Here is a 17,697-nt window from a genome sequence, read left to right on the forward strand (position 1 = left end):
TGTGCGGCATCCCTGCAGAGAATATCCATCACATGGAGAACTGTGGAGTCAGAACGCTGGTGTGTGGCTCGTCTCCGCTTCTCTAACTGTGGGATCTTGGGAAGGCTGCTGACCCCTTTCCAGGCCTTAGTTCTCTCATGTTTAACACGGGGATCATGACAGAACTCTCGTCACAAGATCAATGGGAGGGTTCAATTAGTTATTACACAGAAAGTGCTTAGAATAGGACCTGGCAGAGGCTGAGGACTGGATAAACTTCACCATTACTAGCTCATCCAAGAAAGAGACATTATTGGGAAAGTTTCTCTTTTTTTTGGTTTGTTTCTGGGTTTTAATGAAGGTCAACATTTCTCCTTTAGTTTAATTTCATTCTCATTTGAGTTGGTCCTTGATGGATGCAACATGCTTACTGGACTAGAGGTAAAGAGACTTGGATTTTGGATACAATATGGCCAGTTCTAGTCTGGGCAAAGCCCCCAGCCTCACCCCAGTCTCAGAGTTCCCTGGACAGAATCAGCAAAGGCAGAGAGGAGGGCCTTTGAGGGATTCACAGCTATTGTACTTTGAATCAAAGATTCTAAGACTGAGAATCAGCGACTTTGTGGCCTTTCTTCCCCACTATCATCTCATGGCCCAGTGCTTCAAATACCCAAAACACTAAAAGATTCATGAATGACTCAGTGTTCCAAGATTTCTTTTTCATCTCTTACCTTCAACGTAGGTTGGGAATGAAGCCAAGCTTTTTCTTGACTGTAATTAAGACAAAGAGGTTTCAAAAAGGGCAAAGCATGATGAAAAATGCATTAACACAACCATCCATGCAGCATGAACAATAAATTTATCACCAATAGCAGATATTAACCAGTTGTCAACAATTTTTGCTATACGAAGTGTGGATAAACATATGCATTTATTATTAAAGGTTACCCAGAGCACAAAACTATCCATTCATATTTTAGATAACTGGGAAATCTTAGAGTCCACAATCTGAGAGAGATGTATTAAAAAAGAACCCACGACAAAAATTTATGAGGAGAAATAACAATAAAAGGGGCTCAATTTGTATTTTTAAGAATCTGTGTGTCTAAGTGAGAAATTGCTGATCAGTAAAAGCACCATTGAAATGATTATAGGTTAAAATTAAAAATTCTCTTGGAACTCATTATTTTACTCTAGGTCTTTGCTGCACTGATCTCTCACTGTGCTAAAAAAATGGTTGCTAGAGTTTTTTTTATCTCTTCCTTTCATCTCTTACTGATTTATTTTAGTTTAAAAACATCCTTACATAAGTCATTATTGTGTGTTGCCTTAAACTAAGAACACAATAAACAAAGAAGCAATTTAAAAACCCTGGACTTTTTTAAGTAACACCTCATAGTAAAGGTGAGTCTCCTAACAGCATCCTTGGAAGTGGATATAATCAGCTAGAAAACCTTATAAAACCTGACTGATTGCAATTTCAATGCTAGTTCTCAGAAGAGCAATACTCAGCACCTGGTTCTTTTTACAAGCAAATATCCTAGTGATAACTAGGTGGAATAAGAGTAGGCAATTCAGGAGTTCCCTTGTGGCCCAGCAGGTTAAGGATCTTGTGTCATCACTGCTTTAGGTCTGATTAAAGCTGTGGCACAGATTTGATCCCTGGCCTGGGAACTTCTTTATGCCACAGATGCAGCACCCCCCCCCAAAAAAAAAGAGTAAGCAATTCATTCATGCTTTAACCAGTGATAGAATTTGTAGCTTAAAATGTCTGGGGCAAGGTGATATGAACATTGTAAGAGAATAGAGAGCTAATGTAAAAGACAAGAGTCCCTAAAGTGAGCAGAATTAGGGTTTGCAAGGCCAAGGGTTATCCTAAGAAAGCCTAAGGATTTTTGCTGCTAAAAATTTACTACGTGTTAGGTGATCATTTCAGAACAAGACTATCCAGTGCAACACAGGTACTCAATAGGATGGTTTGAGATGATGGTGTATTTTGGGGTGCCTGGTGGGCTGGAAGAGTGAAGGGCCCTGGATGATGGCTGTGTTACCATGGGAAACAACTCTGTATCACAACACTTGATCCAATGCTCTTCACTTGGAATATGGGAATGGCTATGGGATGGTTAATTAGTTAATATCTGCACAGCATTTTCAAAGATAGCAGTGTTAATTGTTATGTGAAAACCTGAAGGGAAAGAAACCTAATTTTAAGACTCCAAACTTCATCCAGGACAATGACAAGAATTCAACGGTAATCACACAATACACCATGCAGGGCAACCTCAGTAAACCTGCTGTTGATGTGCTCACGGGGACGAAACGGTTCCTCATACCAAAGAGGGTGGGTTTCTGGTTTCATTAAGGATCACCTTTAAAGAAACTAAGGACAGAAGTTCACTGGGAGTGAAAGGTTACTGGCTGCTGATGCATTTATGGAAAAATGCATACCTCGTGAAAGCCACAATTATGTACACAGGAGGAAAGCGAACTCCCATTTCAATGGTGCTTTACACTGATTTTATTTTTTAATTTTTTTTCAATATTTCCCTTTGTTTATTTTTATTTAATATCACATTGATTTTACTTTCCATTTACCCGAGTGAAAAGTCATATCCAGTGGACTGCCCGTTGGCTTAAATTCTGTTGGTTTAAAGAAAAAAAAAATTGAAACTTCATGGTATGCAGATGAAATCCAGCTTCTTCATAAAGGCCAAAGACGTTTAGATTATTACTCCCCAGTCATTTCCCTGTCCTTGCCCCCCAGATCTAGGGGCAATGAGGTTTTACTTTATTTAATCAAAATGGTTTAGACTCCAGGTACAACCAAGAGGCCAATTCATATTTTTGGAGGGTATTAGAATACTTTTCTGAATGCTCATCTCAAGGACAATGTCCAGATTTTAGCAGAAGCTACAAAAGAACTGCTTTAGTCTATAGCTCTCAGAGCTGCTGTTTTATTTAGAGTCACAATGGAGGGCATTGGGTACTTTCACTCATTCTCTATTCATGAGCTCATGACTGGCTTTCTTTAGTCTCTGAGGTAGTAAACTTTTTTTAAAAAGGAATTTTCTGAAATGAAAGAATCTTTAATTATGGCACATAAAGAAGATTTTCATCATTATTTCTAAAGATATGCAGAAACATGTGCCAAGTCCTGTAGGAACTGAGAAACTGACAAATTTGCTTTGCTTATTTTATCTGATGAATAATCAAATGCTGAGTATTCAGATGTCTGATTAGCCCTTTGTTTTCTCACATGTGGACAGAGACAAACATTAGTTGATCCTTAACACTCAAGAATGAATAAAGCCACATTTAAGAAGCTAAAGACCAAATCTTTGGGATGTTCCAGGAGGTCACACAACCATGTGCAGAGGCTAGGGGCCTGACCCTTGGAATAATGACATAAAGCTCCCTTGTCCATATAGCGTGTTACCTGCAAGTCTTTGTCATCCCAGGGGTAGCAGATTCTGGTATTAAGAGCCTGGGGTCTCAGGAGCTTTGGATTCAAAAGCCGGCCCAACTACTGGTGAGATCTGGGACCTCAGGTATGTGACTCAATCTCTCAGCTTCCTCCACTAACAAATAAGGACAATAATTTCCATCTCTCAGAATTATTTTCAGAATTAAATGAGATACTATGTGACTGGCCTGGCCTAGTGCCCGAGCACCAAAAATGCTCAAGAAACGCTAACTCTCATTCCTGTTACTATCAACTGAGGTTTCTCTTCTTGCCATTTGTTCTCGCTGATCTGTGTGCTATGAATAATGTAGAAGGTGAGGTGGTGGGATGCAGGGCCAGGAAAAGCTGCAACCTCATTACTCCTGCTCCTGCGGCCTGAGGATCAAAACCAGAGAAGGATGGAGTCTATTTCAAATTTAAAATCTAATGCTGTGTCGTTTTAGAGAATGCCTCCTTTATGTTTGCTTGGTTTAATAGGAATAGATTAGAAAATACTTCTCCCCTTCATGAATATTTAATGGTAAATGTATGTGTGTTTGATGATATTTTAAGGGTACATTTTAACTAAGGACCCCTTTAGAAGTGATCTGCCACTCAGGTTAAAATGGAGGTGGCTTTCGTCCATTGAATTTAACAGAAAGTTATTAACAAAAGGAGGGAAAATGAGACAACCATTCACCCCGTGGTTTATCTCTTTAACGCATATCCCCAGTGCTGATCAGGCAGCATCTTTATTTAGAGCACGCTGAGCCCACAAAGAGATTATGCAGCAGGCCAGTATTCAGCTGATGCTCATTCATAAGTAGGTGGGAGGCAGGTATCAAAGGACAAGAGGTGCCAGAGGTGGCAATGGCTCCCCATCAGGGAAAAACACCTGCCCTTTTCTAGCCCCAGAAACCTTAGCAGGGGAAAGCAGCATCTTCTCTCTTAAACATTCTCTGCTGGAGCTCAGTAATGGCCTCCATCAGTAGGGTGACCACATGATTTGCTATCCAAAGGGACACATTCAGGCTGCACTATCCAGCAGCCCTGAGCCACACGTAGCTACTTAAGTTAATGAAATGGAATAAAAGGCAAGAGATTCAGTTCCTCAGTGTCTCTAATCATGGCTTTCAAGGCTTTCTAGGCACATGCGGCTCGTGACCACCACACAGGATGGTACAGACGTGGGACATTCCCAACATCACAGAAAGTTCTCCTGGACAGCGCTGCTTCAGACCGTGAGAAAGGGTGGTTACCAGAGGCACTGCCTAGACACCAGATGTGAACTGGAACCACCCCGGGTAAGCCAGGACAGGTGGTCACCTTGTTGTCATGAAAGATCTTGCACTTGGGCCTGAAATAAGTGAGTATTTAAGAAGCCAGCCCCTCTCGCAAACCACAGAGCAACTCTAATGCCACGGCATCAAGGCTCATAAAGAAGGATGCTGCTAGACACAGCTCCCCCCACTTCAGTGATTTTTATTTTTTTCCATTATAGCTGCTTTATAGTGTTCTAGACACAGTTTTGAAATTTCTGCCATCATGGAAATGCTGTGTAATCTCAGCTTCCAATATAAGAGCTACTCGTCACGTGTGGCTACTGAGCACTTGGAATGTGGCCAGCGTGCCTGAGGAAGTGACTTCTTCATTTTATTTATGAGTTAAACTAGACACCTCTGGCTAGTGGCTATCAAATTGGATTGCACGGCTTTCATCACCGAACCTCACATGGGAGAGGTAAGACTTTTTCTCCCCAGGGGAATGTGGGTCAGCAGCTCTGTGGGAGGCTGGAGAAAGCATAAACCAGAATTAGAGTAAAACATAATGGGCCGATGGCTTTGTAACAAAATGGTACCCTACCTCTTTATTTGTGGAGGCTTCCGAGGGGTCACTGGGATGAAGGGATGTGCTTGAAGACTCTGCACCCAGGGGTGAGGAACTGCCAGGAGATGGAGACTAGAACACAGATGGCAAAGGAAAACACAGTGAGAAGCTGAGGGACTGGGTGAACTGCCCAGCCTTGGGGGACCTGTGGAGAGAGGAGAACGCTGCACACAACTGGAGGAACATTTCAGCCGTGAGAAAACTTCCTTGGAGAGGAACTGCCAACTGGACAGAAAAGGCTTGGAGTCGTCAGGCTTTCTTTAAATGCCTGCCATGCTTTCCAAGGAGCCCTTACAGTTCTGCCTCCCCGCCCCCACCCACCACCTTAGGCCAACTGTTTAAACACAGCAAAGGTGGAACATCAAACTTAAAGTCCTAGATAAATTAAGCTAAAAGTGATACTCAAACATTTGTGTTTTTAAAACATTTTCCATGTTGAAGGACACAAAGACTTTGGGTACTAAAAATCACCTGCCTGAGATTACCTGAGTAGAAAAGGAAAAATTAAAACATGCATTTTTAAAGAGCTAGGACCACACCACCTGTATTTCCCTAGTCAGTTCAGACTGCATATATTTTGTCTGATTTCATCCACATGCCACTGAAAACACAGGTATTTCAGCATCCAAACAACATGACCTTGGCTGCTCTTAGAAGAGTTAAAAAATTCTTTGTTAAATGATGTGTTTAAAAATCAAGCTTAGAGGAGTTTCCATCATGGCTCAGGAGTAACAAACCTGACGAGCATCCATGAGGATGTAGTTCAATCCCTGGCCTCATTCAGTGGGTTAAGGATCCGGCGTTGCTGCGAGCTGTGGTCTAGGTCCCAGATCTGGCTCTGATCCCACATTGCTGTGGCTGTGGCATAGGCTGGCAGCTACAGCTCTGATTCAACCCCTAGCCTGGCAATTTCCATATGCTGTGGGTGGGGCCCTTAAAGAAAAAAAAAAAAACAAACAAAAAACCCTCCACAAATAACAAATGCTGGAGAGGGTGTGGAGAAAAGGGAACCCTCCTACACTGTTGGTGGGAATATAAATTGGTACAACTGCTGTGGATAAAAGTATGGAGGTACCTTAGAAAACATATGATCTGGTAATCCCACTCCTGGGCATGTATCTGGACAAAACTTTCATTGAAAAAGATGCATACACCTGTATGTTCATGGCAGCACTATTCACAATAGCCAAGACATGGAAACAACCTACATGTCCATCGACAGATGAATGAATTAAGAAAATGTGGTATATAGACTAGGAACCATGAGGTTGCAGGTTCGATCCCTGTCCTTGCTCAGTGGGTCAAGGTTCCGGTGTTGCCGTGAGCTGTGGTGTAGGCCGCAGACGCGGCTCGGATCCTGCGTTGCTGTGGCTCTGGCGTAGGCTGGCAGCTACAGCTCCAATTCGACCCCTAGCCCGGGAACCTCCATATGCCACAGGAGCAGCCCAAGAAATGGCAAAAAGACAAAAAAAAAAAAAGGAAAAAAAGAAAGAAAGAAAAGAAAGAAAATGTGGTATATATACACAATAGAGTACTACTCAGCCATTAAAAAAAGAGCAAAATAATGCCATCTGCAGCAACACGGATGGAACCAGACTCTCATACTAAGTGAAGTAAGTCAGAAAGAGAAAGATAAATACCATATGATATCACTTATATCTGGAATCTAATATATGCCACAAATGAACCTTTCCACAGAAAAGAAAATCATGGACTTGGAGAACAGACTTGTGGTTGCCAAGGGGGCGGGGGTGGGGGTGGGGGCGGGGGGAGTGGGATGGACTGGGAATTTGGGGTTAAGAGATGCAAATTACTGCCTTTGGAATGGATAAGCAATGAGATTCTTCTGTGTAGCATTGGGAACTCTATCTAATCACTTATGATGAAGCAGGATGACGGGAGAAAAAAAAGTATAATGTAAATGTGACTGGGTCACCTTGTTATACAGTAAAAAACTGACAGAACACTGTAAATCAGCTGTAATGTAAAAAAATAAAAATCATTAAAAAAAAAATCAAGCTTAGAAAAGGTTTGGAAAGCATAGTCAGCTGTGTTACTGCCCCCGGTGATGGACTTGGGTCCCTGGAGCAGGCCCCACACTAGTGGGTATGAAGCTCCAGGCCAGTGACTGTAAATCCCTGTTGACTGAATGACCAAATAAAGAACACGAGCACAGGGATGGGATTAATGCAGGGGCTGCAAACCCTCCCCGGCCAAGTCCCAGACATTTCAGCATGCTCCTAAAATCATCAGAGGCTGGATAAAGAGAATCTTTGGGCGAGCCGCAGGGATGCTGAAGAATTCTGTAGCCAAGGTCCCCTGAGAGCAAGAACACACTGCTTCGCAGTTTGTTGGCGATGCTTGATAGCAGGCATAAAACTGAACCCAGGCAAGATCTAGTCTCTGAGGAAGCATGGGAATGTGAGTGAAGCGAGGTCCATCCTGGGCCGAGAAAACAAAATCATACCACAAGTAGCTTGAATCTGCTTCTTACCTCTTGAGACTGAGCCCCATGGGGAAGCAGAGGCAGAGACGTCAGTAAAATACCTCTGCATGGGAACAGAGAATGCTCCATGAAATGATGGTGCTAAGGAGGGGAAGGGGCACGCTCATAGACAAGAGGGACCTCAGCAAGGGGGACTGTGTGAAATCACACAAAAATAAGTCTTTTCCAAAAAAGCCTAAATTACAGGCAACACCAAATGAACTCAAGGATGATGTACTGAAATGCGCTATTATTCACAAAGACATTATAGCGTCCTGGCCCATTGCTGTGAAGCCTGGATTTGTTTCCCAGGGGCCTGTATATACCTGATTCTGGGCAAGGGGTGAGGACCAGCAAGCCTCTTCACCACTCACAGGCAGACATCAGCTGCTCTGCAGTTCAGCCAAGAGGACACGCACCAGGGTAACATCAGACATAAAGTATCCAAGCCCCACGGTCCTAGAGGCAAGAAAGGTGCCCTGCATGCCTTGAGAGAGAACACACAGGATTTTTCATCAGCACCCAAGAGAGTTGGTGGGTACTTGTTGAGTGAGCTCTTTGTCTTGCTTCCTCGAAATTAAGGTAGTCAAGTCTTCATGAGAATTTAATGTCTTTAAATTTCCCCAGTTTTTCAAATTTGAAGTGCTTCCTTAGCTATTTATGTCTATTTCCCCCCAACTAATCTTCTCTGTCACAATGATTTTAAAGGTCTAGTCCCTGGGGAACATAGAGCAGCTGCTTTTTCTTTAATTGCTCAGTTGGAAGGCTATGTATCACCTTCATTTAAAAGGTGCTCCCACAGTAGCCCATGGTGCCTACTTCTCTAAGTCTCTTCTCTTGCAAATCTTCTAAAAAAGGCATCTTGGCAATGTCGTGGGCATCAGGTCATCTCTGGATGATGTGAGAAGACAGGTTATGTGGACGGTGGGCTGGAATCCAAAAGAGGCAGGTCAGATCCCACAGTAAGGCACAGTGACCAATGGCAGGTGCCTGCCATGGGACACCAAAGAGTACAAATGGGACTTTGGGGGACACTGTTCTCATCAAGGCTCTTATGGGACCCAGGCCAGCCTTCAATAGGAAGCACTTCCCCTCCGACGCTCATGTTCTGTCCTTCTGCATGCAAATGAGGCCTCTTAGGCTTCCTTCTATTTGTATGTGCTGTTAATTACCTCCATCTAAAGACGTCTCCCTCATTCTCTCCTTTGAAAGCACTCATCTTGCTGAAGCATCCTCAGACTCTATTCAAGTTACTGTTCTCCCCTGATAGCATGGGCCAGGTTCTGCAATTAAGGATTTGTATGTACACCTCCCCTCCCATAAGAGCTCTTAGGCAGGACTCTTGTCTTACTCATCTTTGTAATCCACATGCCTGGCCTTGGGTCTCGTAAACAGGAGGCACTTACCAAAAAAAAAAAAAAAAAAAAAAAACCGTAAATGTTTACCAGAAAAATGGTGTCAGTGTGGTTTTCAGCCTTACTATGTTTTTCAGCTTGCACAGAAAGGAGTCAACCACTACTCTCTGTCATTATTTGCAGTGGTCCACGATAAGCCTCTCTTTGCTATAGAACCCCCACACAGTTATGTATAGAAGGTTGTACCTGCATTTTTGAATGAGAGAAATGTCTTTGCCTGTGAAAACTGCGACCTTAACTCCAGCAAAGCTCCTTTTTTTTTTTTTTTTTTGGTCTTTTGTCATTTTTGGGGCCGTACCCGCAGCATATGGAGGTTCCCAGGCTAGGGGTCGAATGGGAGCTGTAGCCACTGGCCTACGCCACAGCCACAGCAACGCCAGATCTAAGCCCACATCTGCAACCTACACCACAGCTCACAGCAGTGCTGGATCCTTAACCCACTGGGCAAGGCCAGGGATCGAACCTGCAACCTCATGGTTCCTAGTCGGATTCATTTCCACCGCACCACAATGGGAACTCCAAAGCTCCTTTAAAGCAGAAAGTTTTCCCCAAATGAGAGATGGCCCTACTTCATTGGAAGCCTACTACTCACTGCGGCACTGATGACAAAGTCAAGGTGGACAATTATGTTCAGAGCAGATGCAGCCTCCAAGGAGTCCACACAAAGGTGTTAGTGTCAACTCACCTCAAATGTGTGCTTTACAAGCCCTTTGTCCCTTATCCACAACTTCTATCTTATCGTCTCTAGTAGAGAGAAAGTCAGAAATTGTATAACGCCTTTTGCTATCCAAGAATGTGCTGGAGGCAAGATTTAACCAACCAAATGCTGCAAGAAGTACAAACTACCACTACCTATTTCCCTGTCTGGATCCTCATGCCTTCCAGTTACTGGATGGATATTCGATTTTAGGCAAATGAGACCACAGGTGCGAAGTAAGTCTGTGTCTAAAAATTCACAAAGCTAAGCACCATACAGGGTATCTCCAGGGAATGTGGTGTTCAAAGATGACCTGACAACTCCCTGTTGTGGTAATTACAGGAGGTCTCCTTAAGCTCAACATTTGTCTTCTGTGAATTATGTTCTAGCAGGTGAGCCACAGCTCTGGGGTACACAAAGCAGAGCTCTCAGCCTCAAGACTTAGGCTTGTCAACTCCAGGACAAGAGATGGATCGTCCTGGCCTTGGGCCTAAGGATGCAAAAGCATCTCAAGGGAAAGCCGATCATTTTTATTCTGACTGAATATCTCCTAGGGGCAAACTATGAACCACTGGTGATAGGGGTAAGAGAGACAGTTCATGGAACTTGCAGGCTATGTTTAGAGGGGAGAAAAGCAGGGCACAAATAATTATTCACTTATTCCTTCACCAGACATTTCAGTACCTCCTTCACTGCCTCTAGCACTAGGCCAGGGAAACCAAGAGGAAAGAGATGTTTGGTCTTGTCCTCCACCCCTTTCCTTCCAGGCAGTGGGGGGAGGCAGACATGGGAAGTCGGCGCCATGACAGGTGGCTAGGGCATTAATTCATAAAGAGGGTCACAGGGTTGAGGGGATCAAATCTGCAGGAGGGAGGGGTCTGCATCTGCAGTGCTACAGTGGGAAGGAACCGCTTTGGTTGAATCCTGAAAACTCGATGATATTCATGCAGTAGGATGGGATGAGACAGGGAAGAGGGAGAAGGTACTGGAAACAGAGGCAGGAGGGAAGCCCAGCTCTGCAGGGAAAGGAGCAATGAGCTGAAGAGCAGGGCAGGGACCAGTCACTGGAAACCCACCTGGTGACAAACAAGGCCTGCTCTCTGCCAAGAGGGTTATTTTCTTTGTGAGTCACTGGCCTGATGAAGCTCATTGAAGAAGCACAGTCTCGGCACTTAGTAACTGTCTCCTGGGTTGAACTGGAAGATCTAAAGGACTGAGAGGCTGAGTATCACTTTCGCTCCTCCCTTTCTCTTAATCTTCCTTCATTCTTGGACATCTGCCTAAAGAGAAGATGACCACCTGGAATAGTTGACAGGTGATCATGAGAACACCTCAAAGCCACAGGTTAAGGCCTCCTGCCTCTTTCCAAAAGGGCGGTGTTCTTTTTAGAAAGGCCTAAGGACTGAGGCAGGACTGAGAACAAAGATGTGACTTGGAGAGATGTATGGGGATCTTGAAAGACTTTTGTAGGCATTCCAGTCACAAGACACCAAGACCGGGCCATTCACTCATTTATTCAACGTGGAAGTGCTGACAATGTCTGGGGAAGCCCAGATCCTGCCTGGGCCCCAGGAGTTCTTGGTCTAGCTGGACAGACAGACCCACAAACATGCACAGGGTGTTCTCCATAAGCAGTGTCTGAGTCCCTGAGGGAAAAAAGTCACCACAACATAAGAACAGCCACTAAGGAGCCAATGATTCACAATGGCAGTATCCATCTTATCCGTCGCTAGCATCCCCAAATGCCAACCCCGTCCCCAAACACCTGCATCGATGTGCTCCATGACTCTGTCAGTTGGTCTCTTTTGACTGTTGGGACCACCTGGCATTTACAGGCAAAATAGGAAAAATAAAATAAAACAAAAAATAAAAAAAGAAACCCAGCAAATGCACTACAGAGTATAAGCATAAATACTGCAAAAATAAATAAAAAGCAGAATTTCAGAAAGTCGAGGGTGGCAAAGTTGATGAATTGCTCAAAGCCACTACGGATCCTTGAAAAGTTGGTAGTTACCACAGTTAACAATTAAGAAGAGGACAGATGGGTAGCAGGGCCCTACTGTACAGCACAGGGAAATTTACTCAGTACTGTGTGGTAACCTAAATGGGAAAAGAATCTAAAAAGGAATGGATGTGTGTATAACTGATTTACCTTGCTCTATGCCTGAAATTAACACAACTTTGTAAGTCAACTTTAATCCAATAAAATTTTTTAAAATACGCACAAGCTAAAAAATAAACAATTAAGAACAGAAAAATGGAAGGATGATGGCATTAAAGATGCTTCAAAAGAGCATGACTGGATCATCCCATAATGAAGAGAGGCCCGCGGGAAAACAGTCCTTAAATATTTTTGCTGAAATGGACCTCTTTATGACCGACCATGCTGCACAAGTCACCTGCAAACTGAAGGTGACTCTTCTATTGTATGCTCTGATGACTCTTTGAGAAAAATCACAACTCCCCAAATCAACACTTCTTCTCTAGGAATTCACATACAAGTAAAATTAGAACTGACAGGTTATTAGTCAAAAGATAAACTAAGCTTATGTTTATGCTTTTTTTAGTTTTTCAAGGTAAAGTTCTAATCAAATCTCCCTTTCTCCATGCTTACTTTGAAACTCTGGTCTTCATGGTACATGAATTAAACAGTCTTTTGAAGGGATCCTTTAACAGCCCCCTCCCTCTAATCCCATGGTTAAATGGGACATGACAGCTGCTGGAACAGGCAAGAGCAGGAGGAGGGAAAGCCCATCTGGGTCAGAGAAGTAGAGAAGACACAAGCCTTTTCTGCCACTGTGCCTGGACTTGGAAGTCCCTGGACAAAGCCTGTCAGTTGGCAGAATTAAAAAAACAAAACAAAAAACCCCCCAAACAATAGATTCCTAAGACACTGGGTCTTCAAAACCATTGATTCCTGAGACACTGGGTCTTCAAAACGGATGGCTTTCCCGTCCGTTTTCAAAAGCATAGGTGATTACGGGGAACACGAGTTACATTTCGCCTTTGAAAAGACTTAATTTTGTATTGTGGTACAACAAGTAAAATTGTAACTTGGGTTTCAGGACACTGAAGAGGTTAAGTCCTCAAGTCCCAGCATCTGACAGACCTGAGTGTGAATTCTGGCTTCATCGCTCAAGGTTCAGACACTTAGCAGGTTCCCACCCTCTCTGACTGTCCTGAAAATTGGGGAAAACTGTTATTACCCACCTCCTGGGGTTGACATGAGAGTTAATCAGTGACAAAACACACAGGGGGTCAGCTCAGTGCCTGGGCATGCACAAAACAATCAACTAATATTTGAAAGGTCTTTTAAGATTCTAACAGCAACAAAAATTACTTCACCCCTCTGGGAGAGGGTTCACAAAAATTACTTCACCCATCCATGGGGATGTTTTCTTCATCTCATCTTCTGGATTCCTTATTAAAATTTTATTCATGGATAAAATTTAAAAGCACACAGAAGGCTCTATGAAAATCCTACCACAAAGACTTTGAATTAATTTATAAGCCCCAAGACTCTTCCTGGTATATTGGTAAGAATAGCTCATTACTGGCTATGGCCGGGGGGTATAATGATGCCTGTGAGCAATATCTGGCACATCCACTGTCTCCCATTCAAGACAGCATGTCAGAACATGAGGGCTGAGCGTGATGCTATTATGGTGACTGATTAACAAAAGAGAATCACAGGCACATGCGTTGCTCCAGTGTTAATTGGCAATGGAGCTCACGTATGACCATGACACACGGAGATACTCCACTGTTTTGGACAGCGGGTGAAAGACCCCAGCTGGCTCTAGCCAACCTTGACGTGCCCCAGTACACGTAGGTCCCTTTCCTCCAGGGGAAGTTAATGACCAAAACTTCACTGCAATGAAGGATAGGAGAAATGATTCCTTAAAAGTTAACAGTTTTACCAAATCTTTTTGGAACTCAATTATTTAGGAAGGTCACCTCTATGGAACTTAGAGAACCTGAGAATAAGATTTGTTTGTTTGTTTGTTTTTAAGCCATCAAGCAGCAGACATACTAAGAGCTCATCAATCTTCTTTACTAGTGTTCTAGATTGCATCCCCCTCAAATGTAAATATTGAAACCCTAGCCCCCAGTGGGATGATATGCAGAGGTGGTGCCTCTAAGAAGTAATTAGGTTGTGAAGGTGGAGCTCTCATGACAGGATGAGTGCCCTTATAAGAGAGACACAAGAGGCCTTGTTTCCTCTTTCCCTGCTCTTCACTCTGTGAGGACACAGCAAGAAGCTGGTCATCCATAAACCAAGAAGGGAACGGGGCCCCACCGGAAGCTGAGCGGGCTGGCACCCTAATCTCAGACATTCCAGGCTCCAGAACCGTGAAAAATCAATTTCTGTTGTTTAAGCCCCCTGGGCTATGGTACCTTGTTACAGCAACCCAAACCAACTGAGACAATCAGAGACTGAGACCCTCTCACTAAGTACCTATTTACTTTCATTTTTAAACACGGTTTTAACAAACTCTGAGCAACTCATTCCTCGATTCAAAAACTTGAGTGGTTCCTTTCCGCTTAAGGAATGAATCCTAGACTCTTCACCTTGGCACTTAAGGCAGCCAAGCTTTGGCCTGAATATCTTTACCAATTCCCCTGCTTCCAGTTCTATCCTCTATCATAAAGCCAAACTGAATTCCTTTCTGTTCTCTGTGTATTACTTGTTTCTGCACAGAGCTTTTGCTGAGGCTCTTGTCTGAACTCCACAGGTCCATGACCCTCCCAACCCTCCAAGAGCCTCTTTCATGAAGTCCTTCCAACCCCCTTAGGTGAAAGAATCCTTCTATGAGAATTGCTTGCATTTATCTGTGCCATTCTTATGGTGTATCACTTTCTCCCTTATATTTTATAAAATTATGATACTATTGGATACTTTAACAACACTATTTTAATAAGCACCATGCAGACAGGACTTATGATTAATTTACATTTTCTTCTTCCAGCTCTTTTTTTTGTTTGTTTGTTTTGTTTTTGTTCTTTTCTAGGGCCGCACCTGAGGCATGTGGAGGTTCCCAGGCTAGGAGTCTAACTGGAGCTGTAACCACTGGCCTACACCACAGCCATAGCAACGTGGAATCCGAGCCACATCTGCGACCTACACCACAGCTCATGGCAATCCCGGATCCTTAACCCATTAAGCGAGGCCAGGGATTGAACCCACAACCTCACGGTTCCTAGTCAGAGTTGTTAACCACTGAGCCATGACAGAGACTCCCCTTCTTCCAGTTCTTAATACAGGATAAAACATACAACAGGAGTAAAACATACAACAGGAGTTCAATACATGTGCTGAACATATGGAAGGATGCATGGGCACAAATCCTTTAGTATCAGAGGCAAAAGGAAACACAACAAGGAAAACGGTACGTTCTGGACACATGTAGCGCTGCACTTCTGGGCTCAGATGCAAGTCTGTACCCACGTGTGGCTCATGGTTCTCCTCACTCATGCTTGATTGTGGTCTGTCTCCCTTTCTGGCAGATTCAGCTTGCATATCTGCATCTTCAGATAGCAGAAAAGTTTGGCAGACAGAGCAGGGACAAGCATTCTCAAAGGTGGTATTTCCTAGACTGTCATCAGATTGTTCAATTCCTGTCCAGCTTGAACATTCTGGTTCCATTCCCTTTTCTATATGGACTTTTTTTTTTTTTTCTTTTATTGTTGTTGTTGTTGCTATTTCTTGGGCCGCTCCTGCGGCATATGGAAGTTCCCAGGCTAGGGGTTGAATCGGAGCTGTAGCCACCAGCCTACGCCAGAGTCACAGCAACGCGGGATCCGAGCCGCGTCTGCAACCTACACCACAGCTCACGGCAACGCCGGATCGTTAACCCACTGAGCAAGGGCAGGGACCGAACCCGCAACCTCATGGTTCCTAGTTGGATTCGTTAACCACTGCGCCACGACGGGAACTCCCTATATGGACTTTCAAAGTGGGGGTTGCCTAGGGCAGGCCATGGCCCACACTCTACTTCTCCTGGGAAATGTCCCTTTCAGAGGCTGTGCGGGGCTTTACTTCCAGTATCCTCGGAGAGCTTTTCCACTATGTATACTGATTTATCTAGTGTTACCCTTTTTTGCAAGTAAATGTACACTGTTTTCTTCACTGATCTAAAGAGTTTGAAATTAACCTATTCCATGTTAGAATTATTTTTTAAAAAGCCCAAGTATATGATTAGTTTTTTCTTGCTCCAAGCTATGTCTGTGCTTCTGAAAACTGCAACTGCTGAAGAAACCCATAATTATTCACTCTCAATTCAAACTATATTATCAATGCACATTTGTATTTCCTTAATGTGGTGAAGCAGGAAAGTTAGCATAGGCATTGTAGGGGCATAATTATGTCATTAAAATGATAATAGCCTGGACCTAATGAAGTGTTTTATATACACATTTATAATGGATTCAATTAATACCAACAGAACATTTTGAGATAACTGTCAGAATATTCTATTTCTATTCTCTTTTCCCACAGGGGAAGTGTTCCCAATGCCAGCCCCAAGTCTCTGAAACCCATGGCAAGGCTGTAGTGGTGAAGATCCCACCCGCCTCATAGTTCAGACAAAGCCTAACACTGCAGCCATCTCCTCAGACAGAGGCTGCTTTTGTTATTGGGGGACCACACAAATCACTCATATCATCATCATCTAAAGGGCTCTAAGGTTCTGAAACCATGTTCTCCAAGGCCAAAAAAAAAAAAAAAAAAGAAAAAAAAGAAAGAAAACAAAAAAGCCCAAAACAACTGACTAGTTAACTATGAACCAGAGTCATCCCTGCAAGGTGGGATAACTTAGTCATCTGATAAAGCTGATCTATAAAGCAATGTTACCGTTTCCCCTTGAAGTACCTCATTGTATGTATCTGAAATTCATTACAACACGTGCCGGACAAATGAGGGAGCCTGCTACTCATCTCTCCACCGGAGTCCATATTCCCTGATGGTCCTCCTGCACCATCATCCTCAGGCCACACTGAACCTGAGTTCAGTGAGAGGAAAACGAAGGTCACTTTCAGTCTGTATCAAGAGAAGCAGCTAAGAGCACACTATTTACTATAACAACACATTATCTGCTAGGAACACTAATAGCTACCATTTGGGGAGGGCTTACCATGTGCCAGGCACTGTACGGGGCTCATTATACCCAATAGCTAATTTACTAGCAAAGCCGTTCCTAATGTGCAAGCACTCGTCTCCATTCACTGTCATTAGCATCACAGAAGAAAAAGACACAATACAGAACACAATACAGAGAATTAGAGGATACAGTACCCAAAGGAAGTCATCTATCAGAACACAGAGGATAGCAATGCAATGCTGATGGAGAGGAAGCAGAGTGTACCTCTAAGTGATCAAACAGCCTTTTTTCTGCTCAGCTCATCTTGGACTTCCAAGCAACAGGCAAATCTGGTTACATTTCTTTCTGTCCTATTCCTGCTCTGTTCACTTACTCCTACTCTCCTGACAGGACCAGGAGAAGAAAACCAAGAGCAAAGCAGCAAACGTAATTCAGAAGCCCGAGGATCCACCTACCTCATCTTCGTGACACTCAAATTGGTACATCCAGAAATTCTCCATCTTTGCGGGTGGGTGCTCTTTGGTAGCAGGGCCAGCTCCAGCGCTTCCACTTGTGGGCTGAGGCTAACTCCTGACCTCAGGGCCTGTCTGATGGATTGTTTCCAGTGGTGTTAGATGCCCAGTCAATAATGCAACTTGTAACGGGAGATGTAACCATCTCCCAGGGTGCCTGACCCAGCTGCATTAACC

At 43.6% G+C, this 17,697-nt stretch overlaps 1 protein-coding gene across 4 annotated transcripts in view; it reads right to left on the reverse strand.

Moving 5' to 3' along the window:
* The window catches only part of APBA1 (amyloid beta precursor protein binding family A member 1), a 231,361-nt gene that overhangs the window by 37,502 nt on the left and 176,162 nt on the right, over positions 1 to 17,697 (reverse strand). For all 4 annotated transcript variants that reach the window (XM_047767749.1, XM_047767751.1, XM_047767748.1 and 1 more), the window contains exons 3-4: positions 5,288 to 5,383; positions 711 to 750 (exon numbers count right to left, since the gene is read on the reverse strand). In XM_047767749.1, coding sequence (XP_047623705.1) covers positions 711 to 750; positions 5,288 to 5,383 — 136 coding nt within the window. The remainder of the gene's footprint in view (positions 1 to 710; positions 751 to 5,287; positions 5,384 to 17,697) is intronic.

This window comes from Phacochoerus africanus, chromosome 2 (genome assembly GCF_016906955.1).
Source record: "Phacochoerus africanus isolate WHEZ1 chromosome 2, ROS_Pafr_v1, whole genome shotgun sequence".
In the NCBI taxonomy this organism is placed as follows: Eukaryota; Metazoa; Chordata; class Mammalia; order Artiodactyla; family Suidae; genus Phacochoerus; species Phacochoerus africanus.